General features: G+C 35.6%; 4 protein-coding genes across 5 annotated transcripts in view; 2 read left to right on the forward strand and 2 right to left on the reverse strand.

Moving 5' to 3' along the window:
- The first annotated feature begins 334 nt into the window (after positions 1-334).
- LOC106156947 (X-box-binding protein 1-like) lies at positions 335-2,319 on the forward strand. The gene is made up of 3 exons (XM_013532395.2): positions 335-644; positions 1,024-1,353; positions 1,533-2,319. Exons 1-3 carry the CDS (start codon positions 475-477, stop codon positions 1,696-1,698), a joined length of 666 nt encoding a protein of 221 aa, XP_013387849.1. The 5' UTR covers positions 335-474; the 3' UTR covers positions 1,699-2,319.
- Positions 2,320-4,612: 2,293 nt separating this feature from the next.
- LOC147764338 (octopamine receptor beta-2R-like) lies at positions 4,613-14,397 on the forward strand. Its single transcript, XM_087002369.1, has 5 exons — positions 4,613-5,342; positions 10,407-10,571; positions 10,835-11,268; positions 12,051-12,128; positions 12,395-14,397. Exons 1-5 carry the CDS (start codon positions 5,165-5,167, stop codon positions 12,605-12,607), a joined length of 1,068 nt encoding a protein of 355 aa, XP_086858495.1. The 5' UTR covers positions 4,613-5,164; the 3' UTR covers positions 12,608-14,397.
- Positions 11,568-22,786, reverse strand: LOC106156950 (uncharacterized). The gene is made up of 3 exons (XM_013532398.3): positions 21,908-22,786; positions 15,435-15,559; positions 11,568-13,647 (listed from the first exon to the last, which is right to left on the reverse strand). The coding sequence occupies exons 1-3, from the start codon at positions 22,494-22,496 to the stop codon at positions 13,480-13,482; spliced, it is 882 nt and encodes a 293-aa protein (XP_013387852.1). The 5' UTR covers positions 22,497-22,786; the 3' UTR covers positions 11,568-13,479.
- Positions 22,787-24,548: 1,762 nt separating this feature from the next.
- The window catches only part of LOC106155812 (small subunit processome component 20 homolog), a 40,153-nt gene continuing 38,098 nt past the window's right edge, over positions 24,549-26,603 (reverse strand). For both annotated transcript variants that reach the window (XM_086999454.1, XM_086999453.1), the window contains 3 exons: positions 26,028-26,154; positions 25,313-25,458; positions 24,549-25,078 (listed from right to left, as the gene is read on the reverse strand). In XM_086999454.1, the coding sequence (XP_086855580.1) occupies positions 24,932-25,078; positions 25,313-25,458; positions 26,028-26,154 (420 nt within the window). In that variant the 3' untranslated portion in view covers positions 24,549-24,931. The remainder of the gene's footprint in view (positions 25,079-25,312; positions 25,459-26,027; positions 26,155-26,603) is intronic.

The following is a 26,603-nucleotide window of genomic DNA, read 5'->3' on the forward strand; positions in this document are numbered from 1 at the left end:
CCGCGGGCTGCCCCCCCCCCTCCCCCCCTCTTCCTGGATCCGCCCCTGTAGTACATGTACAGATCTAGCAAATGCCACTAATATTGCAGCATACCGGAAATAGTAAGTCACTAAATTGTATGTTTTGAATTTCGTATGATGAAATGTACGAAATTTTTGCAAAGAGAATTATTCGACGGAACACGAAATAATACATGTAATACGCTCCAGCGTGGCAGGTTATTTGTTTTTGGTCATACGCTATTTTTAGAAAGGAGACCTTGCATCAGAAATAGTCAGCCAATCAGCTGGTGATAGTCTGACGTCAATTGCACCTGACGACCAATAAGAAATCGACACGACCGTCAGTAGCGAGAGTTATAGGAGAGAGAAAAGCTGTGTTAGGGATGTAGAAGTTTACAACTCCGATTTTGATGACCTACAATCGGTTAATCAAATTTGTATGTGTTCTGCACTGATACTAAGAGTACGAAAATGACTTCATTGGGACGGAGAACGATTTTGATCACCACTGTGCCACAGAAACCCACTAGCCCGGTGGTGATGGAGGTCCCGGCCCATGTTGTGGAGGATGAGCCCCTGGAGCCGGGGCGAAAAAGACGAAGACTCACGCATCTCACACAAGAGGAGAAGATGCTGAGAAGGTAAAACATCTTGCACTGTTAATTGAATGTTACAAATATTTTTTTCTTGGCATTTCATTTTAGAACCACGCTTGAAGTTGAAGACCAAAAATGCATTTACCATATGGAACATTCCAGAATGGAATGTTACCCGGAAGTTTATATGTCTAATATGACATTTGTAGATTTCTGCAATATTATAAGATATGATAAAGTTAAAATTTGAAATTAAGTTTCTGATGAAAGGTTAATCAATTAAGTTTTGTTTCATCTGGTCACTTGTCATGTAATTAAAAGATTTGAATTAGATTTACTTCATTACTGTCTTTCTCTTTCATATTCGCTTCTCATTAGTTTTTCCCAGAAAAGCAATTCACATATTTAAACATCTGTCTTGCAGAAAATTAAAAAACAGAGTAGCAGCCCAAACAGCTCGAGACAGAAAGAAAGCAAGAATGTCAGACCTTGAAGCAGAATTGAATACAATGGAAAGAGAAAATAAAAGACTACAGGCAGAAAATATTTCATTAAGACAAAAATCCAATGCACTTTTTCAAGAAAATCAGCAGCTAAAAGAACGTCTTGGACAGAATCCAGAAGGTGTTGTCATCCTAAAGAAAGAACATTCATCCCCTGAGTCCGCAGCACTCAACCTTCCTCAGCAGCAGGAAAAGATGATTGCTCTTTCTCTATTGATGACGCACTTAGTTGCCTGTCTAATGACGTGGAAGTAAGTATTTCTTTATAATAAGTTAGAGACGTGTTCTTGTTTTAAAGTAACCTCAAGTAGATAATATTACAGCAGAAGAAGCATTCTTTAAACTTGTATTTTAGATTGAGGGTCTGTGCAAACAAAATATTTGCATCCAAGAATGCATGTATTTAAAACAACGTGTATGTTTTTTCCAGTATGATTTTCTTGGATTGCTCCAACAACTACAGAAGGAAACGAGTGATGAGCCAACAGAAGAGCCTGCTACAGACAGCACACAGCAACACATTCCCCTGCAAACAGCCCCTACTAACATGGTGGGGCCCACAACAGAAGAGCTGGAATCCATCAATGAACTCATAAAATTTGATCATGAGTATTTCAAAGTTGATAAGAAAGAAGTGGTGCAACACAAACCATCCACATGTGCAGGTCATCTGCAACAACAGACCATCCCAGTAAACACGAAATTGAACACTGAGGACACCACAATGTCTGCTGCTCTTGAAGATTTGGACCAGATCTTGAAAAGCAGCCTGGCTGGATTGGAGCCCTCTGTGCCAAACCAGTCTTTTGTTTCTAAGGACAATGTAGTTGCAATAGATACTTCACTATATGAAGAGAATGATGGGAAAATCAAAGGGGAGACAGTCAGCGACTCTGGCTACAGTGATATGAGTGATGTTGGATCTCCTGCTAGTAGCTGTGGGTCTCCAGATAGTGACTATTCCTCGGGACTAGATGAAATCTGGGAAGACTCTTTTACTGAGCTTTTCCCTTCATTGTTGTAAGGGTTTAGACCTTTACTTAAAAAAAAAAGACTTAAAGCTTTCAATTATGTATATAGTAAATGTCTAATACAGAATTCGAGAGAAAATAATTAAATTTGCATTTATTTAATATATTTTGGTGGGAAGCAGGTTGCCCCCTTGTACATATTTATTGTTTCAATATTGTCCTTAGAAATAAAAATGTTAAATTCTATTTTTTTCTTTTATTAATCTTGAACGATTTTTAACATGGAAGTAGTTTTTCCGAAAGTTTATGGTAAAAGGAACGTTAGTCCTGCTGGCCCTTTGTCCCTTGAACTTTGGGAAGTTGCTGCTCGTCCGGTCTTCCACCTGAAAATGCACAAAAAGGATGTAACGTGCTGTCTATGTTAATTCATTTCGCTGCATACTTTGTTGATATTTTGGCTAATAATTTACTTTGTGATAACTTTTAGTTGACCTAAAAACTACCTTCATCTTCCTCTTCTTCGCCACATTCCCACAAAGTAGATATACTTGGCGTCACAGAGCACCTACGCCTCGTCCTGAGACGAAAAAAAATGCGTAAGATAACTTGATAAATTAATACGCCATAATTTCAATAATGGATCCCAAAAACTGTTTAGTGTCAAATGACTGTCATTTTGTCGAAAGTGCCCATCAGAAATATTAAAATCTAAGTTATCAATTTAATGCGCTCTTTCGTTTCCACGTTGCATATAACATAAGCACATTAAAGATTAAGACAATGGAATGAAAAGCGTACAAACAACCCTTCATGGGAAATGCAAGACCCCTTTTTTAAAGATATCTCCGTAAATGGTGATTCTCCTGTTTTGCAATTTTATTTCCCTACAATCATGCTCCAATGCAGTCGTTGGTAAATCTCAATTAGTTTAGTTTAGGTTTTCAGGGTTAAGATATTCCATTGAATCCGAATGTTCTCATAAAAAATCCCAGTCAAAGCTAAATAAAATGAACGCATTTATGCAGCAGAATGAGAAATTCAGCTAAGATGAGGTCAATGGCCACGTATTTGATTAATTTCTTATGGAAAAATCAGCCCAACAAAAAGTTTAGTTATTTGCTGTCATATCATGCACGCAGTTGTTTCAAGCAGCATAACAAATAATAATAATAAATAATAATAAAATTTAGAAAAACAACAAAAGTGGAATTCATCTACTTATATTTGTGGATGGTACGCAATAGCAATGCACCTCTCACATCAGTATTGAGTAGCTTCTCTAATGCAATATTGGACGTCTTTTTTTGTCAAATCAGTTGTTTTAAGATATTTTATGTTTCATTATAACAACAAAATTTTGATAGCTTTCCTTTATTGCCGAAGGTCAAGGTTCATTTAATTTCAGATTTTCGGCCATAAAATTTAAATGTTTCAAACATGGCGTGTTTATGACAATTAATGCAAAACTTGTTTTGTTTAGACAAATGATTGGCCTTCTTGCGATGGAACCAAAGCTTACTTTATCCACTTTTTCGGCATTTTCTAGCATAATATATAGCATTAATTAGCTACGCTACCAGTTTTGATGCTTTGAAACAATATTTGCTATGTCAAAGACAAGAAAGAGCCATTTCATATCAAAAGAAAGCAAGTCTAATGATGAAGTAGCATTTCTAATGCTTTTTTTTTATTCAAAAGAAATGTATATATGCCATATTTAATACTGCATTACTTGCAAATAAAATCTTCAGTTGAGATCATGCACCAAAACTCCTGTACCGAACGATGACAGTGAACTTAGTGATATACTAGCAATTATTCTCTCCGAAAACACTTACAGTGTCTCGAACAAATAGAAAAGGGGCGGTTGGCAATTGGCAATAGAAAGGCATCTTAATTCATAACAACCTGAACAAAGTAGGGAATCGCCTTAATTATATCATAAAGTATCTGTCTTTTAATTTCAGTTTGACCTTACATACGTGTAGACCCATATTCAAAACTACTATAAACGCTCGTCAGGTGAACGCAGCTTTAAGCATAAAATGAGAGCATTGAGGTCTTTAAAAAGCATGGAGAAACAGCAGACAAATAAATTATTCTGTCAATGCCCTTCCCCAATTTACAACATTGATATCTATTTTACCTGCATTTGTCGTGAAAAATTTCACTACTCGACTTTCTAATGTTTGGTGATGTTGTCCTTTCCTCCTGAGCATTGATGATGTTGATACTGGGCATAGGCTTACTTGTATCTACAGTTTTCACATCATTGCAGCAGCAGCAACAAAAAACATTTTTCATTATTTCTTAACCCTTTTTTTTTACATCATGATAATTATTTCATAACCATCACCCAAACTTAATATCACTATGGTTCCCGTTGTATTGTGACGTCAACATAAATTTATGGCGTAAGCATGAGCATTATAAATTTAATACACGTTCAACAGCTAACAACAAAGCATGTGCCATAAACAAGTTCTGCACAATGTGACGTCCCACATCTAAAGTCAAAATTGAAAGAAAAAAAAAAAAACAAAACCAAAAATTTGTTGGAAAAATTCAAAGGAAAGAAGAAGCAAGCTCTCCACTATCGAGGTGTATTTTGCATATTTGATTAATTCTTTATGAAATATGTTAAATGAATAAATTATATCTATTTAACTGAATATAGGTCGAAGTAAAACTAAAAAAAAAGACGCATTTTTATTAACATTAACATCAAACATCCATTCTGTGATGTTTAGCATATCAATAAGAACAGGCTACATCCTATTTTTTACAGTCAAGGTAATGCAATCGGTAAATATAACCTACTATAGCCTACATGTTTATTTGAGAAAGACAACGCTGCACTGCTGACACTGCATCATTACTTATCCTTTGTGATCCAAATAACAGCACTGAATATCAAACTGCCATCGTTGTCACGCAAAAGAAGTGGTATTGGTTGTCTGAAACTAATTTAAAGCCAAGCAAGCTGATTCGCCCAGCAGAAGGAAGCTACTACTCTGACTGCACGGTATATAGGCCTACAATTACGCTATAATGACTATATCCAGAGAGTGAAAATTGGGTTGGCAACGTGATGGATGTTTCCCGATTGCCTAACGCAACAATTACGGACCAGATGAGTTTTGGTTTTAAATCTGACAACTCCAGTGGTAGGAAGATCGTAATGGTCAAAGAAAATGTTGACACTGAAAATTTCCAGTGGAAGGTTGACCTCCCGTTTACAGTGCTCCTGTATATCATATTGGTTGTAGGTGAGTCCTGCTATTTACAGTTTAAAAAATTACCCGTTTTTAAGATGCAAATGGAAAGAATTTGAGCAAATAAGTAATGCAGCATTTAGTTTTATATAAAGTAAATTTAGCGTGGTTGGTATTTAATATGACGATGTCTTGACACTTTTAAGAAATTTCTGGTCCAAATAAAGTCAAGCCCTGAAAGTAAAAATAAGTAATGCATAAAAGCAGCAGATTCTTTTTGTTAATTTAGCATTTGTGACGACCCGATATGTCCGACAGGCCAGATATGTTCTACGACCAGAGAAGGCCAGATATGTCCGACAAAAAAGAGCCAGATGTTTCCGACAGGACAGATATGTCGGACCCAACTGGCTCTTTTTTTGTCGGACATATCTGGCCTGTTCTCTGGTCGTAGGACATATCTGGCCTGTCGGACATATCGGGTCGTCACAAATGTATCAATAACAGTAGTAAACGTGAAGTTCTTTCTTGTCATTTGTTTGTAGAAATTAAAGCTTTTATGCGATCTGGAGAAATGATACCCGAAGCCCTTATTTAGACTTTTCTTTGGCTTTGCTATGAATCAAACGTTACTAATATTACAATTCAATCGCAAAAGACAGGTCGTCTCTTTGCCATATAGATTGTATATGGATATACTAGTAAAAAGAGACAAATATGGATACACTGTAGTAAAAAGAGACAAATATGCAAACAGTAGTAACTTAAGGCCATGGCAAAGCAGGTAAAGGTTAACACGCACTGTGGATCTAATTTGGTCCGTATGAAAAAATCCATTTACATATATCTTTTAATGTCAAAAATATCTGCTAACGGCACGTTATATTATTCTAACTTGTACGTTACGCCAGCTAGTATCTCAAACCTTAACTTACAACCGGTAAATATCAAAACTAATAACTTAATGCCATGGCACAACACCCGTAGAAACAAAATATGACAAAACACTCAAGAATAGTCAACTGAAATGACATCTAGAATGGTGACATCGTGTTTTCGGGATTTTTGCGATTTCAGCCTCAATTTCAACAGTTAAAACCCAAGATATTTTAAGCATTACTATAGCTTTTGAAAAAATTGTGCTGGATAAAAGAAATTGATTACCTACTCTATTTTTTGAGTCGTGGTGCGTGGCCCTTAATTTCAATGCTTTTATCACTACTTTTGAAACTCAATTGTTGATGAAGAATGGACCTTACTTGGTGCAATTACAGTGTTTTTGTTTCATTTTCATCAATCTAAAATCATTATAAATGATAATCATTATTCTTAAAATAAATGAAGTTCAGCCGTAAAATAGTTATCAATCACAAAACTCGCTTTATTTTGGTACGAAATATGTACCCTTCTTGCTTTCATTGTATCACTTTTCTTACCTGCGGTACAGCCAAGAAAGCCGAGACCTACAGGTCATAGAATTAATTTTGTCTTGCAATTTCCGCTGCGTGTTCTTCATGTATTAGGTCTGCACCCTAAAAATGTTGTGATTGAAATTTAAGCTTCCGATAATTTCATTTAAAAGACAACCCGTAAAAGCAAGTATATATAAAGATGAAAAATAAAAACATCAATACCAGTATTTCAAAATTTTAGAATTCGAACTGATACGATCAGTGCAACAGTTGGTTACAACTCGTAGGTTGAGAATAGGGAGAATCACTTTATTATGACATAGATGTTATGGCTGAGGCGCCGCTTGGGTTGGTTTTTATTCATCGCTTTTGCCACTTCATTTTCCTTTCCGCTAAAATGCCACAAACAGTATTACATTTCTACTGATTATCGAATGTGTGGCAGTCTCTTTTTTCATAATGTCAGTCAGTTTTTACCTTACGCAATCACGCTTTCTTTCTTTCTTTTTTTCTTTGCTTCGACGATTTGGCAACAGAACATGATTTTGTCTTCATATGTTTTGGTGGAGAAACCTAGAAAGGGTTAAATGTCTGTTCTTTCCATATTCTAAATGTTATTTAAACAGACGTTTTTTTTTTTTTTTTTTTTTTTTGTGGTTTTCAAACGCCTGTTTAAATCAAACTCTTTATTACTCGAATTTACAAATTTTATTTTTGTGGTTGCCATTTTGAGAAAATACAGGTAATAGTGCATAATGCAATGGATGAATTTACAACCACGTACATTATACTATCCTCAGCAGCTTTTCGTGACGTTAAGTTTCGCATGACTACTACTAATTAATATGTGCGACAATTAATTACTAAAGAAAATTGTAGATTATTAAAAAGAACATTAAAAAAAATTGAATCACTTAAACATAATGATATATCCGTTTGAAATTTACCAACCAATTCTAAAGTTCAAAATATCATGTAACTGAATAATGGATTATCAAGATCATTTGGCCTACTCACCTATCCAAACAATTTACAGTCTTCAGGCATTTTTATTCTATACCGAAATTTGAGAGAGTACTGCAGTTTACTAGTGGAGATATAATGAAAAGACCAACGTAAGATTTCCAACAATGGCCTTGGAATCAATAAATGCTGAGGGCGAAATATTGACAGCAACGTTCAATTAATCGCATCATACAGAAGATTATCCACTTAATGACAAATATCATCTAGTCGTGATTTTGCAATGCATTTTCAACCTTTAAACAAAAAAAATACGTTTGCGTATTCTTTATATTTATACACGTTTATCAGATGATGTGACAGCTCATCATCACCATCAAACTCCCTGTTTTGTTGGGAAAATCAAATCATCGAAAAAAGTGTAACTTAATGTACCTGTTGCTGCAACTTAGCTCATATATTCTTTACAAATACAAGCGCTATTGAATCTAAAGGTGCTGTTTTGATTGCTTTTCTACAGCCAATCGGTTGGTAGCATGAGCAGGGGCGGATCCAGGATTATATGAAGGGGGGGTCCAGAACGACAGGCCTCGGATGCGATGCCGACCATATCCCCCTATGCGTTGGGTTCGGGGCCTGCTTAAGGGCCCCAAAATCCTTTTCGAGGGCAAACGGTGCCCTTTGGTACGGATTAGAATGATTCAGCCAGTCAAAACTCTAATTTCAAGAGGAGTATATTGGCGTGATATATTTTTTAAAAACCAAAGGAGGGTCAGGACCCACCTGATCCCCCTCCCCCTTTAAAATTGCCACTGATGATCGTTTTGTTTAAGCGCAGTTACAACTTAACTTAAGTTTGAACTCATATTGAAATGCCATGTTTAATTGTTACTAAATGATTTTGCCAAAAATCGAAGTGTTGTGTACCTTTCGACCAGCATTACATATATACGCATGTATCAATCGTCTGATATTTTAAAGCATCAGTTATTTTATCCATCATTGCGTTTATCCATGTTGTTTCCAAATAAAAAATTCCTGCTACACAACTTGTCTTTTGTCTACAAAAATCCACTAAAATGGGGTGAAATTGGTTTTCCCCAGTCTATTGTGTACTGATGTTAAAAAAGAAAATCGTCTCCAAAAAGTCGAATTGTGTTTTACATTACACCACGACGAGTCGGTCATGTTATCCAAGCTCGAAACCTCATGCCTCATCGGTAAAAATATGTTCGGTCTTTTTATAAACTATTTTCTTTTCTTACCGCCTTTTAGATTGAAATAAAGAATGGAACGATGGTTATCTATAACATCATAACGTGCGTTTTAAGACTAATTTATACTACATCACAAACACATTTTTATAGATAAGATTATAACCCGATCATGAAACAATGAAATTTAGCATGAGTCTAATTTTGATTTGGAACGTTTTGATAAATTGCTTTTTTTAAAAGAAAATCAAATAAACCAATATATATATATATATATATATATATATATATATATATATATATATATATATATATATATATATATATATATTCTCATTATCTATTCAAATAAAATTTATCCTACATTTCCCTGTCTTATCTGTTGTTTGCGGACCCAAGATTATATCTGTCAGTTAGTTGCCTGTTCGCAAGGTTTTACGCTACTAGTCGAAAAATTGTCAGAAATAAGACACAAGAGACTTTTTAACGCGACACTTTCGGACGCTTGGATGAGAATTATCTACTGACTTATATAACATTCTCTTAAACGAATACCAATGCGTTAATTAAGTCGCTAAATATATACACATTTCCACTGTCAGTAATTTGCAACATATGAAACATGATAGAATTTCCCTTCCTAATTTATGTAACCTCAGGTGTCCATTCCACTTGTTAATTTGCGCACCCTGAAACACTTCTTTGCTTTTAATCTACATTTAATCAACTAGGCACTTTTTAACAGACAAGAAATTACTTGCAGACTGTGAAATGTGATTGCGTTTAAGTTTATATTACTCATTCATGTATTTGTCGTTTAATTCTTGGTTGACTCTAGGACATGCGGTTTCGTATGTCCTAGCTAGCTTTTCGTACTATTGGACCCATACCACCAAACAAGATCTGGTTTCTCTGAACCAAGGAACAATTCTTTGGCTGAACTTGTTATCATCTTTTCTTAAGCAGCAAATTTACACACCCGGCAGGCAGTTGATGTGAATCGTTTCAAATGATTTTCAACAATATAGGCTACTGCCATTGCCAGATTAGTTCCGTGCATTTTGGTCTTCTGTTCTCCTTGGTCTTTTAAAAACAAAAGACCTCATCACATTGTTAGACCAGGGCCGTTAGCTGAGAAAAATGCTTGGGGGCAGCTGTTGAGGGCCAACCATACATGCAAGCAGGTTATTTGTACCACCTGTGACACTCATCTAGACATTTCCTAAAAAAATTGAAATACTTTTTATTTTGATCTAGGACGCAATATTCGAATATTACGTCCTAGTTTTGATAGATCGGAAGAAACGGAAGGGATTTGTGGGAATCCCCCCCCCTCCCCTCCCCAAATCTATTTTAAAGGCCTTTTTGCAACAATACGAAATTCCTTCATATTTTGGTTACACCATATTTCAGTATTCTTGTCAATCATTGCAGATTACCAATTTGATTTCTGTATTATATTATATTATATTATATTATATTATATTATATTATATTATATTAATGCATTTAAACAAACGCCCTTCCAGGATTTTTTTGCAATTTGATGGCAGTGATTGTCCTGACCAAGAACAGAAAGAAAGCAAAGTTGCCACCAGACATTCTCGTATTGGCTCTCGCTTGGGTTGATTTCACGGCTATTGTTGGGTACACTCTTCGCGGGATGACATCCAAAATGATTAAAACGTATTTGGGTAGGTCCGTTTGTTAACCATAATTCCTTCAGCATATCATGTACAAAGGCATTAAAATAGACTCTTTTTTTCAAGAAAGTGGATTAGAGGAAGAATTTTCACAAGTAGAGGCATACCGGCTCGTTATTTTGTGGAAGTACACTGAACACTTGAGCAAGAAAGATGTCGTGTCCACGTAAAACATAGCCTTCTTCAAAAGATCGTATAAAAATTTTACTTTCGATTTTTAGTTTAAATATTGACTGTTACTTTTAATATTGCAGGTTTCACTTCATATTGCCAGATAATGGGTGTTACCAACACCCTATTTACGAATTCTACGGGTGTTATCTGTGCTTTAATGGCTGTAGACAGATATTTGGCTTTGGTCAGGCCATACTTTTATGCTGCAAAGATCACGCCAAGAGTGGCAAAAGTATCCATCCTTGTATGCACCTTCACGATGTTCTTAGTCAGCTTATGCCCCGTGTTCGGTTGGAGCAGCTATTACATCTCAGATCCATATTCCGAAGAAGGCATCAGTTGTCTCTACGCCTTGGTATTCAGCAACACACCGGGTGACATCTCTTACTTCGCTCTGTACATGATATTGAATGCAGCGTTGGTTGGAACCATGGTTATCGCCAATAGTGCCGTGATCAAAGAACTAATTAAGATGAAACGCACTGTGGCGCCCACAGAACAGCAGAAGAAAGAGGTAAGGGTTTACATGCAATACATATGTTTACTGCGTGCTGCCTTTAGCGTTTTCGAGGATGTTTCCTTTTAATAACATGGGTTCGTTTTGAATGCGCGTTATGCTAATTGAACATCAACCAAAGCCTTTCAATTGCGTGTTACTAATTAGTAGTAAAAAACTCGTTTAATGCTAATCGAACTGAATAACCCTGCACAGATAAACTGACGTATAAAACATCAAAAACATATATAAAGTACAACAAATCTGCATGTTTGTACTAGTTTCTACAAGGAAGAAATAAACCAGACACTGGGACGAGAAATATAGGTTTTGATTATTATTTAGTATTATTTCTGTACTGGTAAATAGATAACCATGACCTTGTAGAATATAAATATAATAATATTCTCTAGTTGGTAATTGAGTTGCCAGTTTGTGACTGAACAAATATATATCTTTATATAATGAACAGATGTACGAATTAATTTACTAATAAAATATTCTAGCTTGGCGGTGAGATACAACTTCTTGGTGTGATTATAAATTAACCATAAACACAAATCGTGAAACATATGGCCAGGATCATGTTTCACAATATGAGGTGATGCAAATTTACAAGGGAGGAAGAACTATAATTACATAAGAAATAGATCAGTAAATAACACAGTTACACAGATATAAATATTATGGCTCTTGACCATGTGCCATGTTTAGCATATTTAGTAAAAGCACCACTTCAGTAAATTGTGATGATCTGTGCCCTGGTATTATTATTATTATTGTTATTTTTGTTATTTCAGCTAAAACAGGAGAAAGCATTTGCGCATTTTCTTGGTGTCATCGCCGCTGCCTTTATAGTTTGCTGGGTGCCGTTTATAGTAAGTTTCTTTTGATATCATCTTTCAAGTATACAGAAACATAATAAGCACAATCATGCTTTGTCAATACAAACAATATAACATATTAGGACTAATTTGTATATCTCAAATAATCCGTTTCTCCCATTTCTTTCCTTAAAATAGCTCTATCGATAGCACCGATTTATTATAACAATATATGTCCTCATCAATGTAATGTAAGGTAACGCCTGATTATGTCTTATTATTATTATTATTATTATTATTTTATTATTTTTAATATCCAGGCCACATCTATCCATCAAAAAGTTACGGGTATAGTAAATTCTGATCTACTCTTCAGTTCTACCATATTAGTAATTGTCAACCATGCTGTGGACCCCATAATATACGTAGTGATGAGAGCAGACTTTCGACGTCAGCTGAAAAAGGGTTGCAGATGTTGTTGTTTGATGGAAGAGGCAGATATGGCTACGTCGGATAACAGGGAAAGCTCTTGATTTAATCGATATGTGGAAAGACTCAAGAGAAAACTTATTTGGTGATGATCTACATAACATCAGCAAAGTGTACATGTAAGTGTCAAGGTGTTGTCATCACAGCACTATATATCCGGTGGCGAACAAAAAATAGTAAACAAGTTTCTTAGTCTTAAACCTCTACTGGTAGCTGTTCATACAGAGTTTGGTGATGAACAGTTAAAAATGACATGTATACAAGATAATGTATGATGTGTGCATGTGTCAGGATGTGTTACCTGAACTTTTTTTTTTACAAGACACTAGCAGTCAATGACACCTTTTCAAAGATTCATCTGCACATTGTTTACAATTCATCAATCTATAAGATCCATTTAATATGTGGTATTCGTGAAGATCTGTTACTGGCAGAGAAGGGCCTCATTTGTTGGAGCTGCATGAAAAGGGCTGAGGATTTTCTCTGCCTGTTGATGCCTTAATGAAACCTCTTGCAGAGAATCCAGTTTTTTCTGAAGTTCATCATGCCTTGCTTGAATAGAAGATAAACTTATTTGGTGATGATCTACATAACATCAGCAAAGTGTACATGTAAGTGTCAAGGTGTTGTCATCACAGCACTATATATCCGGTGGCGAACAAAAAATAGTAAACAAGTTTCCTAGTCTTAAACCTCTACTGGTAGCTGTTCATACAGAGTTTGGTGATGAACAGTTAAAAATGACATGTATACAAGATAATGTATGATGTGTGCATGTGTCAGGATGTGTTACCTGAACTTTTTTTTTTACAAGACACTAGCAGTCAATGACACCTTTTCAAAGATTCATCTGCACATTGTTTACAATTCATCAATCTATAAGATCCATTTAATATGTGGTATTCGTGAAGATCTGTTACTGGCAGAGAAGGGCCTCATTTGTTGGAGCTGCATGAAAAGGGCTGAGGATTTTCTCTGCCTGTTGATGCCTTAATGAAACCTCTTGCAGAGAATCCAGTTTTTTCTGAAGTTCATCATGCCTTGCTTGGATAGAAGATAACCGTTTCTTGTATCGATCCATCACCTGGGTAAATAAAAAATATAATGATATTAATTTGATTAAAAACAATAACTGGATAGACAAGTATATGTCGAAGCAACTGATATTTACAATCAAACCCCTTTCTGGCTGTGTGTTCTGCTACTGTTACAAGATGATGAACAGATCTTAGCAAAATGAATATAATCAAGGCAAACTTGCATTATTGATTTATATCTATTATCCTGTATGATAGTTGTGGTCTCATTAATTAATGTAAATATCCAGAACAAATCTGAAAAAGAATTTAATCACAAGCTCAAATATTTTATGGAATGGAGCAATAGATAATGTACACTAACCAAACAAAAGCAATATAAGAAATGTTACTTCAGGCATAAAAATTCATGATGGTGCTATAGGTATGTCAATATTTACAAGCTGAAAAATCAAAACAGCAGTCTTCAAAATATTAATTTGCCATGTTTTCACTGTTGCCTTAAGCAATATACATATACACTGATTGATAGTTTATATTTGTCTTCTGTATTGTAATGTGTGGCCAGACGTCCAGAGGAGATAAACAATAATAATAATAATAACTCAAAAAGAATTTTCATGGGCTTTCAATAATTTGAGAGAGCATTTCTACCAACATAATTATAACTTGCAAAACAGAGTAAAAGATTCTTAAAGGACTCTTTTGCAGATCATAGCTTCTGACAAGTTGATGGTATTATGTATTTCTTTCTTTTTTTCTATCAATAGTTTGAGTAATAAACTCACATCCTTTTATGTTATTGTGTTAATTTATTTGCAATCTGACAATTGATTTGACCTGATAAAGAACTTTTCATATCATTCATGTGGAGAGCTGAACACGCAGGTGTGCAAATGACATTTCAAGATGTGTACGGCTTCACTGACAATGACAGAAAACTGTAGAAGATGGCTTAAGACCTTAGGAAAATACTAGTAAGCTGATCAAGTTTTTTTTTCTATTTTCCCCTTATCCTTGTTTGTTATCTTTTTAGGCCAGACAAAATTGATAAAATGTTGAAAGCCCCCCGCACACGGTGAGCAATTGGCGCGCGCCACTTGCGCTGCGCCAGATGCTCGCGCTCCTCAGCTCCCCACAAACAATGCGCTCTTTGCTCAGCAGAGATGCCTCTCGGCCTGCCCCTATCGGATGCACCGCGAACTGTGGGATCATGTGATTAAGGAAGCATTATATATTACTTTTTTTTTCTGAAAGTAATGGCAAATGGTGACCACGTTCATCAATCAGACTAACTATAACTGTGTACATTTTTGTTTACTTCGCTGGGGGCTGCCATTTTTCTTTGTTTCCGGCTAACGGCACTGAGACATTTGCCTCAAGAGACCAAAAATATCAAACACGTGAGATATTTTGCTCATCCGCGCGAGAGGCAAAAATCTCACCACAATACCCCCGCACACGATGAGAAAACGGCGCAGCGCAAGTGGCGCGCGCCAAATGCTCACCTTGTGCGGGCCCCTTAATGAGCAGGAACTCTCTGTAAGCAAGGTTGGTAGATGAAATTCATTTTTGTTTTTCAAACCTAAGATTTTGGTGCTTTTTCTTTTCAATTTTAATTTGGTGTGGAGGATATCAGATCCACAGTGTGAGTAATTTTGGAACACAAAAACAACATTATTTAAGTTTTCTCTGGGTTCAATCGTAAATTTCTCCTGCTCACCAAACTATTAAAAATGCATTCTTTGAAATTTGGAAAAAAAAATTAATTAAATAAATAAGACAGAAGGTCAATGATTTTGTTATGTTCTGATTCATGTGTGGGTATTCATACTTCTCCAACCACATGCATCCCCAATCCTAGTCCTACACATCCTGCAGCAGTGGCACCAAGTCCAATTTTCTCATTTGTTGTTAGCTTGTCAGACTTAGTCCATAAACCTACAACAGCCAATACACCTGTAAAGACAGCAAATATACGATGCATTTCAACATCCTAGAAGTAGTAATGACTCAATTATGTCAAAGCTGAATTGACTACATGCAATGTAAAAGTATAGCATATTATAACATATTTATAAATTAAATGTTACTAGTAATGATTTGTCAAATGATATTATAATACTAATTTATTCAATTAGTGTTTAAAGATACATAAAAAGCAACATGGATTTCCATTAACACATATAAACCACTTCTATTAGTTTCTTAGACCCCATTCCCATAGATTTTAGATCGATCTATCCCTATGGGGAGTCTCACTAGATTACTATCAGCTTAGCCAGCTTAAGCGTCTGTCCCGCCTACTAAAAGCTGTAAGGGGGTAATTAACTATGGTGCGCGCTCGGCTAACTGCAATTTAGCGTGAACCCCCAGGGGGGTACGTCATTCTAAATCTAAATCTCTGGATCAATCTAAATCTTTGGGAATGCACCCTTATACGACCAAAATAAGGTCGACATGACATGTCATAAAGCAAATTAATCTTTTGTTCTGCCAAAAAATAGCTTACTAGTACATGGCTTGGAAGCTCATTCTGTAGTACAATAGTTGAATAGTTATAAGATGCCTTTTCGAATGATTTGACAGTGGGTAACTAAAATGAAATGGCACTGGATCTTCTGTTTATATTATGCCAATTTCTTACATGTATTTGTTCTAAACAGAAAGATAAATAGTTAGGACTATTACCCTGGGAGATGTTATATAGATGTTCCACAATGTACAGCCATAATCAAAATGACATTGTACCCCTGTATCTGGGCAGGTACCAACATTTTTTGGTTTCCATGTCATAACTAGAGGATCAGAGAGGCGATACCGCCTCCGAATATTGTACCACCAGCTGGAGCAAGCGCATTCGTATAGACCCCCACATACACAAAATAAGGGACACAGCCACCAGTTTTGTGCTTGACAAGCTGTAAAAATGCAATCAACAAGAATTTTTAAACTATTGCAAAAAACATATATGGTACAATCAAATTTAAGTTCTTCGTAAGGTAGGTCAAGGGTCAATTTCAAGGTCACAGTAAATTGCCAGTATATGACTTCATATTCAAGTTCAAGAATAACTATGAACCTATCTCTGTCAAGTTTGAAGTTAAAAGAGAAAAAAGTTCAGTTCATGATAAAAAGTAGGTCAAAGGTCAATTTCAAGGTCACACTTATATTGCCAGTATAGGACTTCCTATTCAAGTTTAATAATAACTATGGACCTATCTCTGTCAGTTTTGGAGATAAAACGGAAGCAAAATTTGCAAAATTCAGTTCATGGTGAAAAGTAGGTCAAAGGTCAATTTCAAGGTCACATTTAGATTGCCAGTATATGACTTTCTATTCAAGTTCAATAGTAACGATGGACCTATCTCTGCCAGTTTTGGAGATAAAAGGAAAGCAAAATTTGCAAAGTTCAGTTCATGGTGAAAAGTAGGTCAAAGGTCAATATTAAGGTCACATTTATATTGCCAGTATATGACTTCCTATTCAAGTTCAATAGTAACTATGGACCTATCTCTGCTATTTTGGAGATATAAGGGACTAAATGTTATTATTTTGGAGTTACCATAATGTGCCTTAAATTTCGTACAGAAAAAATTAATTAAACAAAGAAAATGTCATTTTGGTCAAAATTCTTGAAATAGGAGGTGCTCTGAAGTTTCAGAAGTTCAAGTTTGATGAAATAATGTCATTTTTGAACACAAGTTGTCTGCTTTGCCAAGCCTTATGTTTTATTTTTCCAGAGTTCAAAATTTATTATCCATTACCGTACTGCACATTTTGCTTTTACCACCAATATGTACTTTTTGATACAGCGTAACTCGAAAACCGTATGGAATACAAAAAAACCGAGACCACCTCCAGTATTGGGCTTTACATGCAAAGTTCAGTTCATGGTGAAAAGTAGGTCAAAGGTCAATTTTAAGGTCACATTTATATTGCCAGTATATGACTTCCTATTCAAGTTCAATAGTAACTATGGACCTATCTCTGCCAGTTTTGGAGATAAAAGGGAAGCAAAATTTGCAAAGTTAAGTTCATGGTGAAAAGTAGGTCAAAGGTCAATTTTAAGGTCACATTTAGATTGCCAGTATATGACTTCCTATTCAAGTTCAATAGTAACTATGGACCTATCTCTGCCAGTTTTGGAGATAAAAGGGAAGCAAAATTTGCAAAGTTCAGTTCATGGTGAAAAGTAGGTCAAAGGTCAATTTTAAGGTCACATTTAGATTGCCAGTATATGACTTCCTATTCAATTTCAATAGTAACTATGGACCTATCTCTGCCAGTTTTGGAGATAAAAGGGAAGCAAAATTTGCAAAGTTCAGTTCATGGTGAAAAGTAGGTCAAAGGTCAATTTTAAGGTCACATTTAGATTGCCAGTATATGACTTCCTATTCAAGTTCAATAGTAACTATGAACCTATCTCTGCCAGTTTTGGAGATATAAGGGACTAAATGTTATAATTTTGGAGTTACCATAATGTGCCTTAAATTTCGTACAGAAAAAATTAATTAAAATAAAGAAAATGTCATTTTGGTCAAAATTCTTGAAATAGGAGGTGCTCTGAAGTTTCAGAAGTTCAAGTTTGATGAAATAATGTCATTTTTGAACACAAGTTGTCTGCTTTGCCAAGCCTTATGTTTTATTTTTCCAGAGTTCAAAATTTATTATCCATTACCGTACTGCACATTTTGCTTTTACCACCAATATGTACTTTTTGATACAGCGTAACTCGAAAACCGTATGGAATACAAAAAAACCCGAGACCACCTCCAGTATTGGGCTTTACATGCAAAGTTCAGTTCATGGTGAAAAGTAGGTCAAAGGTCAATTTTAAGGTCACATTTAATTGCCAGTATATGACTTCCTATTCAAGTTCAGTAGTAACTATGGACCTATCTCTGCCAGTTTTGGAGATAAAAGGGAAGCAAAATTTGCAAAGTTCAGTTCATGGTGAAAAGTAGGTCAAAGGTCAATTTTAAGGTCACATTTAGATTGCCAGTATATGACTTCCTATTCAAGTTCAATAGTAACTATGGACCTATCTCTGCCAGTTTTGGAGATATAAGGGACTAAATGTTATAATTTTGGAGTTACCATAATGTGCCTTAAATTTCGTACAGAAAAAATTAATTAAAATAAAGAAAATGTCATTTTGGTCAAAATTCTTGAAATAGGAGGTGCTCTGAAGTTTCAGAAGTTCAAGTTTGATGAAATAATGTCATTTTTGAACACAAGTTGTCTGCTTTGCCAAGCCTTATGTTTTATTTTTCCAGAGTTCAAAATTTATTATCCATTACCGTACTGCACATTTTGCTTTTACCACCAATATGTACTTTTTGATACAGCGTAACTCGAAAACCGTATGGAATACAAAAAAACCCGAGACCACCTCCAGTATTGGGCTTTACATGCAAAGTTCAGTTCATGGTGAAAAGTAGGTCAAAGGTCAATTTTAAGGTCACATTTAATTGCCAGTATATGACTTCCTATTCAAGTTCAGTAGTAACTATGGACCTATCTCTGCCAGTTTTGGAGATAAAAGGGAAGCAAAATTTGCAAAGTTCAGTTCATGGTGAAAAGTAGGTCAAAGGTCAATTTTAAGGTCACATTTAGATTGCCAGTATATGACTTCCTATTCAAGTTCAATAGTAACTATGAACCTATCTCTGCCAGTTTTGGAGATAAAACGGAAGCAAATTTTGCAAAGTTCAGTTTATGGTGAAAAGTAGGTCAAAGGTCAATTTTAAGGTCACATTTAGATTGCCAGTATATGACTTCCTATTCAAGTTCAATAGTAACTACAGACCTATCTCAGCCAGTTTTGGAGATAAAAGGAAAGCAAAATTTGCAAAGTTCAGTTCATGGTGAAAAGTAGGTCAAAGGTCAATTTTAAGGTCACATTTAGATTGCCAGTATATGACTTCCTATTCAAGTTCAATAGTAACTATGGACCTATCAGTTCATGGTGAAAAGTAGGTCAAAGGTCAATTTTAAGGTCACATTTATATTGCCAGTATATGACTTCCTATTCAAGTTCAATAGTAACTATGGACCTATCTCTGCCAGTTTTGGAGATAAAAGGGAAGCAAAATTTGCAAAGTTCAGTTCATGGTGAAAAGTAAGTCAAAGGTCAATTTTAAGGTCACATTTAGATTGCCAGTATATGACTTCCTATTCAAGTTCAATAGTAACTATGGACCTATCTCTGCCAGTTTTGGAGATAAAAGGGAAGCAAAATTTGCAAAGTTCAGTTTATGGTGAAAAGTAGGTCAAAGGTCAATTTTAAGGTCACATTTATATTGCCAGTATATGACTTCCTATTCAAGTTCAATAGTAACTATGGACCTATCTCTGCCAGTTTTGGAGATAAAAGGGAAGCAAAATTTGCAAAGTTCAGTTCATGGTGAAAAGTAGGTCAAAGGTCAATTTTAAGGTCACATTTAGATTGCCAGTATATGACTTCCTATTCAATTTCAATAGTAACTATAGACCTATCTCTGCCAGTTTTGGAGATAAAAGGGAAGCAAAATTTGCAAAGTTCAGTTCATGGTGAAAAGTAGGTCAAAGGTCAATTTTAAGGTCACATTTATATTGCCAGTATATGACTTCCTATTCAAGTTCAATAGTAACTATGGACCTATCTCTGCCAGTTTTGGAGATATAAGGGACTAAATGTTATAATTTTGGAGTTACCATAATGTGCCTTAAATTTCGTACAGAAAAAATTAATTAAAATAAAGAAAATGTCATTTTGGTCAAAATTCTTGAAATAGGAGGTGCTCTGAAGTTTCAGAAGTTCAAGTTTGATGAAATAATGTCATTTTTGAACACATTGTCTGCTTTGCCAAGCCTTATGTTTTATTTTTCCAGAGTTCAAAATTTATTATCCATTACCGTACTGCACATTTTGCTTTTACCACCAATATGTACTTTTTGATACAGCGTAACTCGAAAACCGTATGGAATACAAAAAAACCCGAGACCACCTCCAGTATTGGGCTTTACATGCAAAGTTCAGTTCATGGTGAAAAGTAGGTCAAAGGTCAATTTTAAGGTCACATTTAATTGCCAGTATATGACTTCCTATTCAAGTTCAGTAGTAACTATGGACCTATCTCTGCCAGTTTTGGAGATAAAAGGGAAGAAAAATTTGCAAAGTTCAGTTCATGGTGAAAAGTAGGTCAAAGGTCAATTTTAAGGTCACATATAGATTGCCAGTATATGACTTCCTATCCAACTTCAATAGTAACTATAGACCTATCTCTGCCAGTTTTGGAGATATAAGGGACTAAATGCTATAATTTTGGAGTTACCATAATGTGCCTTAAATTTCGTACAGAAAAAATTAATTAAAATAAAGAAAATGTCATTTTGGTCAAAATTCTTGAAATAGGAGGTGCTCTGAAGTTTCAGAAGTTCAAATTTGATGAAATTATGTCATTTTTGAACACAAGTTGTCTGCTTTGCCAAGCCTAATGTTTTATTTTTCCAGAGTTCAAAATTTATTATCCATTACCGTACTGCACATTTTGCTTTTACCACCAATATGTACTTTTTGATACAGTGTAACTCGAAAACCGTATGGAATACAAAAAAACCGAGACCACCTCCAGTGTTGGGCTTTACATGCTCTACAAAATGCAAAAAAGAATGGGTCTCTAGCATTAACGGTTCCCGAATTAGAGACAGTTTTCAGTTTCGGTATCTTATGGCCGCTACTCCCGTGAAAATGCACCGATTGACCCTAAATTCATGGAGATGAAAGATGACCTGAAGGGTAACACTTTCCAATAATATTATTGGTTAAGTCTGTGTGGTGTCTGAATAACAGGGCAAAAAATTTTTTTTTCGTAAAAAATTTCATTTTTTTGAAAATTTTGGCCCATTTGACCTTGAAGTAAAGGTCAAAGGTCAAATCCAAGGGTATATTTGAAATCTACACATATGACTTTTGGAAAGCCGTCTATAGAAATTTTTCCCATAACTCCTTCCGTAGGGTAGATAATTAGCATTTAATTTTGCCATTTTTAGACAAGGGTGCATTGCAATGAGTGCCACACCCAGACCCCAATACCGACAAAGCCCAAATTTTACGTGGAACGAGTTGAGATTATAGGTGACCTAAATCCATGAGATGGGTATGGGGGGCCTTACCGTCTAGGAGGAGAAGCGGTAACGGTAGCCGTCCGGCGGAGCCGGCGGAGCCGGCGGAGCCGGCGGAACGATCCGGACGAGACCGAAACCATGTGTACCGCCAGCGCTAACGCTGGTGGTACAATTACAAATGAACCAAAAACTCACCAGCTGCAAACGAAACCCATTTCCCAAATCTACTTGCACCAGACTTGACCTTTGCTTTCTTTTCAAGTTCAAGTATCTCCTCTCTAAGATGGTCAAGATCCCATTGACAATTCTTAAGTGAAGCATCTAGTTGAATAGTCAAGGCGGTGAAGCTTCTCTTTTCTTGGTTATTCAGGGGTCTGCATTCACTGGTGGGCTTATGCAGTATCTCATCCAAGGTGTTCATTCGGTTCTCGATAACTTGAATTTTTCCTTCAGCTTTTCTGAGATCTGTGGAGATCGCTTGCAACACATCTTCATCAGCAAAAAGGTCCTGCAAAAACGCATTTGCATTCTGCAAAAGTTCCAATTGTCGAATGTATTTATCAACGTAACAAACTGCTCTCACTATGTAGGGCAACAATTCCTTCGTCGCTAATTTTCCAGCATCGGTATTCAAAAATTCAATTATTTTACGGAGCATCTTTGCTGGTGGAGGCGCACTGTCCGGCATCAACTGTAATAATTTGTTGGCAATTTCTAGTATTTCTTCAATTTGAGCCAAAAGTTTTTCCACGTCCTCATCATCTAGAGGTCGGAATTCCGCCATGTCAGTTTCGGTAGGTAGAAACAAGGAGAGAACTCCTTGGCAGAAATAAACGGCAGTGAACGCACAACTACATGTATTGGTCCTACGATCCAGTTACCCTCGTTGAAGGACTAACATTAAGTTTTAGTTCTATTTATAGTTCAGACAATTTTTCTTTCGGATATTTCTAAGCACTGCACTGACAGTTTAAATCTTTCGTGGAAAAAACGTCATTGGAAATTCCCGATCACGTGGTTGTTCTATTTTTGGGTTGAGCTCGTAACAATAAAGTACGGACCCAAAGGGTTTGGCATACCAAAAGTAAACCCACTATCAAGGCCGCGAAGAGATATACAAGCCTTATTTTGCACAGAATTAATAAATGACGTCATCACTCAGCTGCCCTTTGGGTAGAGTAGCACACGTATCTTAGAGCACCTGGGGGGGGGGGGGGGGGGGGGGGGGGGCGTCTCGATAGTTTGAAGGTTCATTGGTCCGTAAAATCATAGCATTTTCATCAGTTTTTTAATCAAGGGTTCGTTGGTCTGAAGGTTCTATAGTGAACATGCGGACCAATAAACCTTTGGGCTATTGCTATGGCCCCATTTTTTTCAATGCAATGTAATTTAAGATTTATATATATAATAATTTTTTTTGTATCTCGATCTTCACTGATTGCACAATTTATAAAGTATAAGCATATTTATTATCTTGCGAGACAAAAATGATATGCAAACGAGTGACATCACTTTTTCAAACTGAACTTTTTGCCATTTTTATTTCTCATAATCTCTAATACGAAAATGTGACAGAAGTAATGTGATCTTATATTCACTTCTGGGTGTAAAATAAGTCATAGTCTTCCTGATCACAGTGGCATATTTAGGGGGGTGTCAAAGGGGTCCTGACCCCCAACTTAGATTTCTGAAAAAAAAAAAAAAATACACAAATGGTCCCCTCTTGAAATTAGAATTTTGACTATCTGAATCATAGTTCTAAACCATACCAAATGGCACTGTTCGCAGGGTCACATCTAAGAGAAAAGGGGAAATAAACTTATTCTGTGCATGAAGGCATTAATTTCAAAAGAAGGGACTTGTTCTTTTCCTGGAAAAGTTGGCTCTCTTGCCCTGAAACTTATGGTACTTTTGTTAATAGAGTCAAGACTTATGTAACTTATAATGGGAGCTTGCAAAAGATAAATCCCAATATTATGCTGGTTAAAAATTCAACTAAAATGAAAGTCCGGATATCATGTATCGGATATCCCTACATGAGCATTGTAAACTCCAAAACTGCCATTCAGATGTTCTAACCATTCAAAAGTTATTTTTCTCAAAAAATGAGTGAATGATGCAACTTTTTGCAGGTCAAATTATTTCTTTGCTACTTCCAGCCTTCCTAGTTGGAAAAATAATCATAATTTCATAAATATACTTGAATTTTATCATTTGGTGCTTTTATCATATAATGTTTAACAGCATAAGTGTGCATTTTTAAAATCCTTACTTGGTATTTTTTTTAATGTGGCTAAGCTTAAGCAGGGGAATTTTCAATGTTAAATTTGAATTGTGAGTGACATTTTTTGTAACATATCTTCCCCTTCGTTATAGTGACATCCTTGTTAATGTTGTTCATTTTCTTGGAAATAATAAAAATATGAAGTCAAATATAACCAGTTTTTATATTGGATGCCCCTCAACATACTGTTTTATTTTATAAACGAAAAAAATGTTTTATAACAAAATTGACTACAATTCACTTATCAGACCTTGAAATGAATTTTTATCCTGATTAAGGTCTTAAGATCAAAATTATTGACCAGTCACTATAAACAGTCCAACACTTACTGGAGTCCTTATCTTTGAGTGTATTCAGAAGAGCAGTCTAACAGATCCGCAGATCAAACATGGCGACATACTAAAAAGCTTGCAGCTAATAATTCCCGATTAGACACTGATTAGATTTCCTGCAGGGATTATGCAGAAAGCATTCATGTGGGTTGGCCACCCTATGTTCACCCTATATTCAAATTAAATTAAATAGGTTCCAATTTACAGGTCACTTCCTGAATAATGCAGCAATCCTGTTTTTATTTACAGTACGAAAATACAGATTGATCTACCCGGTAAACACAAATTGACAAAATTCAAAAAGTGAATCTGATGTCAAGACTACATGGTCACCAAATACATGGGAGTGAGCCAACAGAGTAGAAGTGATTTATGGCAATAGTATATAGTTCGCAGAGTTCAGCACATATCTGTTTTGTTCAGTAATCCATTTTGCCTCACACATGGCTTCAGACCAAGAAAGGACGTAAATGATAAATCCTATTCTACTCCTGTGAACTAAATCAAACATGAAATGAAATCACTGATGATCATATTACATTAATTTTTCTTAATGAGTTTTCTGTCTGAAAAATAAGCCGATTGCTCGTCTTTTTTTCCAGTTTATTCCATAACTGCCATGTCTTGCAATTTCTTTTTCTTAACTTGCTTTGAAGGCCGAAACTCCTGGATTTTTCTCTTTTTAGCTTCCTTTTTGGCAACATGTTTCTTGATTTTCCTTTTAGCTGCAACTTCAGGATTCGAAACTGCCTAAAATTTAAATTTAATAGAACACATTAAATGTCACCTTATTTTTCAAATGGCAGCTAGCTTAAACATACAGAATGAACATGTATAGCAACCATATGCAATTCAGTCACTTAAAAATAGAAAATGGAATCTCTTAACAAAATAAACAGTCTTTGTAAACATGCTGAAAACTTTTGCAAGAATTCCAAACGGTATGCATTATTAAACAGTCTTACACAATTTGTGAAGCATTACCTCTTGGGCTTTCTGACGTTTTCTGGCCTCCTTTCTTTCAGATGTAGTTTTGTGCAGTGTGCTGTAAGCTCTGGTGAACACATCGACACCCACTGTGTTCTTCATTAATTCTAAGATCTCTAGTGCAAGACTTTTTAAAGCAGGATCTAAAACACAATAATAATAATGATAATATCAAATGAATCAAGTTTATTCAATTATTGTATGTATGTATGTATGTAAAATGGAAATTGTTTTACTATTTTAGGTTAAAAAAAGATGAAATAGAATTAAATTAGAGAGTCAGGATAATGCTTCATGAACACTAAATAATAGATATAGATAATAGGGGCTTTTAAGGATGCATGTCAAGCTGAATGGAACCAATCAAGTGAGACTCATGCAAGCCAGACCATAACTGGACAACACACGCATACTGAGGAAAGCAAAAAGATTACCTTTGCTGCCTATAGTGAGATAACTTAATCATACTACTTGCAGAATTGCAGACTGAGAAGGGTTGGGATATCTTAAATGTAAATGCACCCAAATGAGGTGAGCGGCCTTGCAGATTCTTTGTACAACACAATTTAGTAAGTCAGCTTAAGTTTCAAGACCACTTCCACAAAAAAGACTATACATGTCTTAAGTTTTTGTAAGAACGGCTCTGAAAATAAGGGTGTACTAGATAAAGACCATGTAAACTTTCACCAAAAAGCATAATGATTGTACCTACCTGCTTGCAAACTAGAGTCAACTGAGGCAGCATATATAGGAGGCAGCATCTGTTCAATATAGTCGGGTAAATCAGACCGTCCAAGGTTCACAGCTACAGCTGCTAACCATCTTAAAACGCTAGACCTCTATAAAAACAAAGCAATTATGTTATGCACATAATGCACAAAAAGCAAATCTGAAGTTAGCAACTGCAAACAAAATGAAGCAAAAACTAAAAAAAGGTATTTCATTCATGTAAATATTAAAAGCTCTGTACTGAGTATCTTCTATAGGTATTATAGCCTTACTTTACAGCAACTTACAAACTAGCAACTTAAAAGACAAAGGACTATGTTGTAATACTTTCAAGAAAATCACAACTTACATAGCTGACTACACAGCACTGCTTGAAAATATACAGACACTTATAACAGAGGAGGCCTCCTCATTGATCCATTTAAACTTAAACAGACATATTCAGAATACTTGGCTAAGATGCTCTTTTCCTGATCCTTTAACACCCCCACCCCCAGCACACATACACCCCTCCCCACCACCACCACCACCACATCATCATTCTGAAAGAAAATCAATT

The sequence above is a fragment of the Lingula anatina genome, chromosome 1, assembly GCF_051362555.1.
Source record: "Lingula anatina isolate TDL-2025a chromosome 1, LinAna3.0, whole genome shotgun sequence".
In the NCBI taxonomy this organism is placed as follows: domain Eukaryota; kingdom Metazoa; phylum Brachiopoda; class Lingulata; order Lingulida; family Lingulidae; genus Lingula; species Lingula anatina.

Excerpts from the sequence above, each read along its gene's own strand:
- LOC106156947 (XM_013532395.2), top strand. The coding sequence starts at position 475 with ATGACTTCATTGGGACGGAGAACGATTTTGATCACCACTGTGCCACAG. Across the intron at positions 645-1,023 it reads GAGGAGAAGATGCTGAGAAG|AAAATTAAAAAACAGAGTAG; the intron begins GTAAAACATCTT and ends TCTGTCTTGCAG. Across the intron at positions 1,354-1,532 it reads GCCTGTCTAATGACGTGGAA|TATGATTTTCTTGGATTGCT; the intron begins GTAAGTATTTCT and ends TGTTTTTTCCAG.
- LOC147764338 (XM_087002369.1), top strand. The coding sequence starts at position 5,165 with ATGGATGTTTCCCGATTGCCTAACGCAACAATTACGGACCAGATGAGT. Across the intron at positions 5,343-10,406 it reads GTATATCATATTGGTTGTAG|GATTTTTTTGCAATTTGATG; the intron begins GTGAGTCCTGCT and ends ACGCCCTTCCAG. Across the intron at positions 10,572-10,834 it reads AATGATTAAAACGTATTTGG|GTTTCACTTCATATTGCCAG; the intron begins GTAGGTCCGTTT and ends TTAATATTGCAG.
- LOC106156950 (XM_013532398.3), bottom strand. The coding sequence starts at position 22,496 with ATGGCGGAATTCCGACCTCTAGATGATGAGGACGTGGAAAAACTTTTG. Across the intron at positions 15,560-21,907 it reads ATGGGTTTCGTTTGCAGCTG|GTGTATTGGCTGTTGTAGGT; the intron begins GTGAGTTTTTGG and ends CTGTCTTTACAG. Across the intron at positions 13,648-15,434 it reads GGATGCATGTGGTTGGAGAA|GTGATGGATCGATACAAGAA; the intron begins GTATGAATACCC and ends TTATTTACCCAG.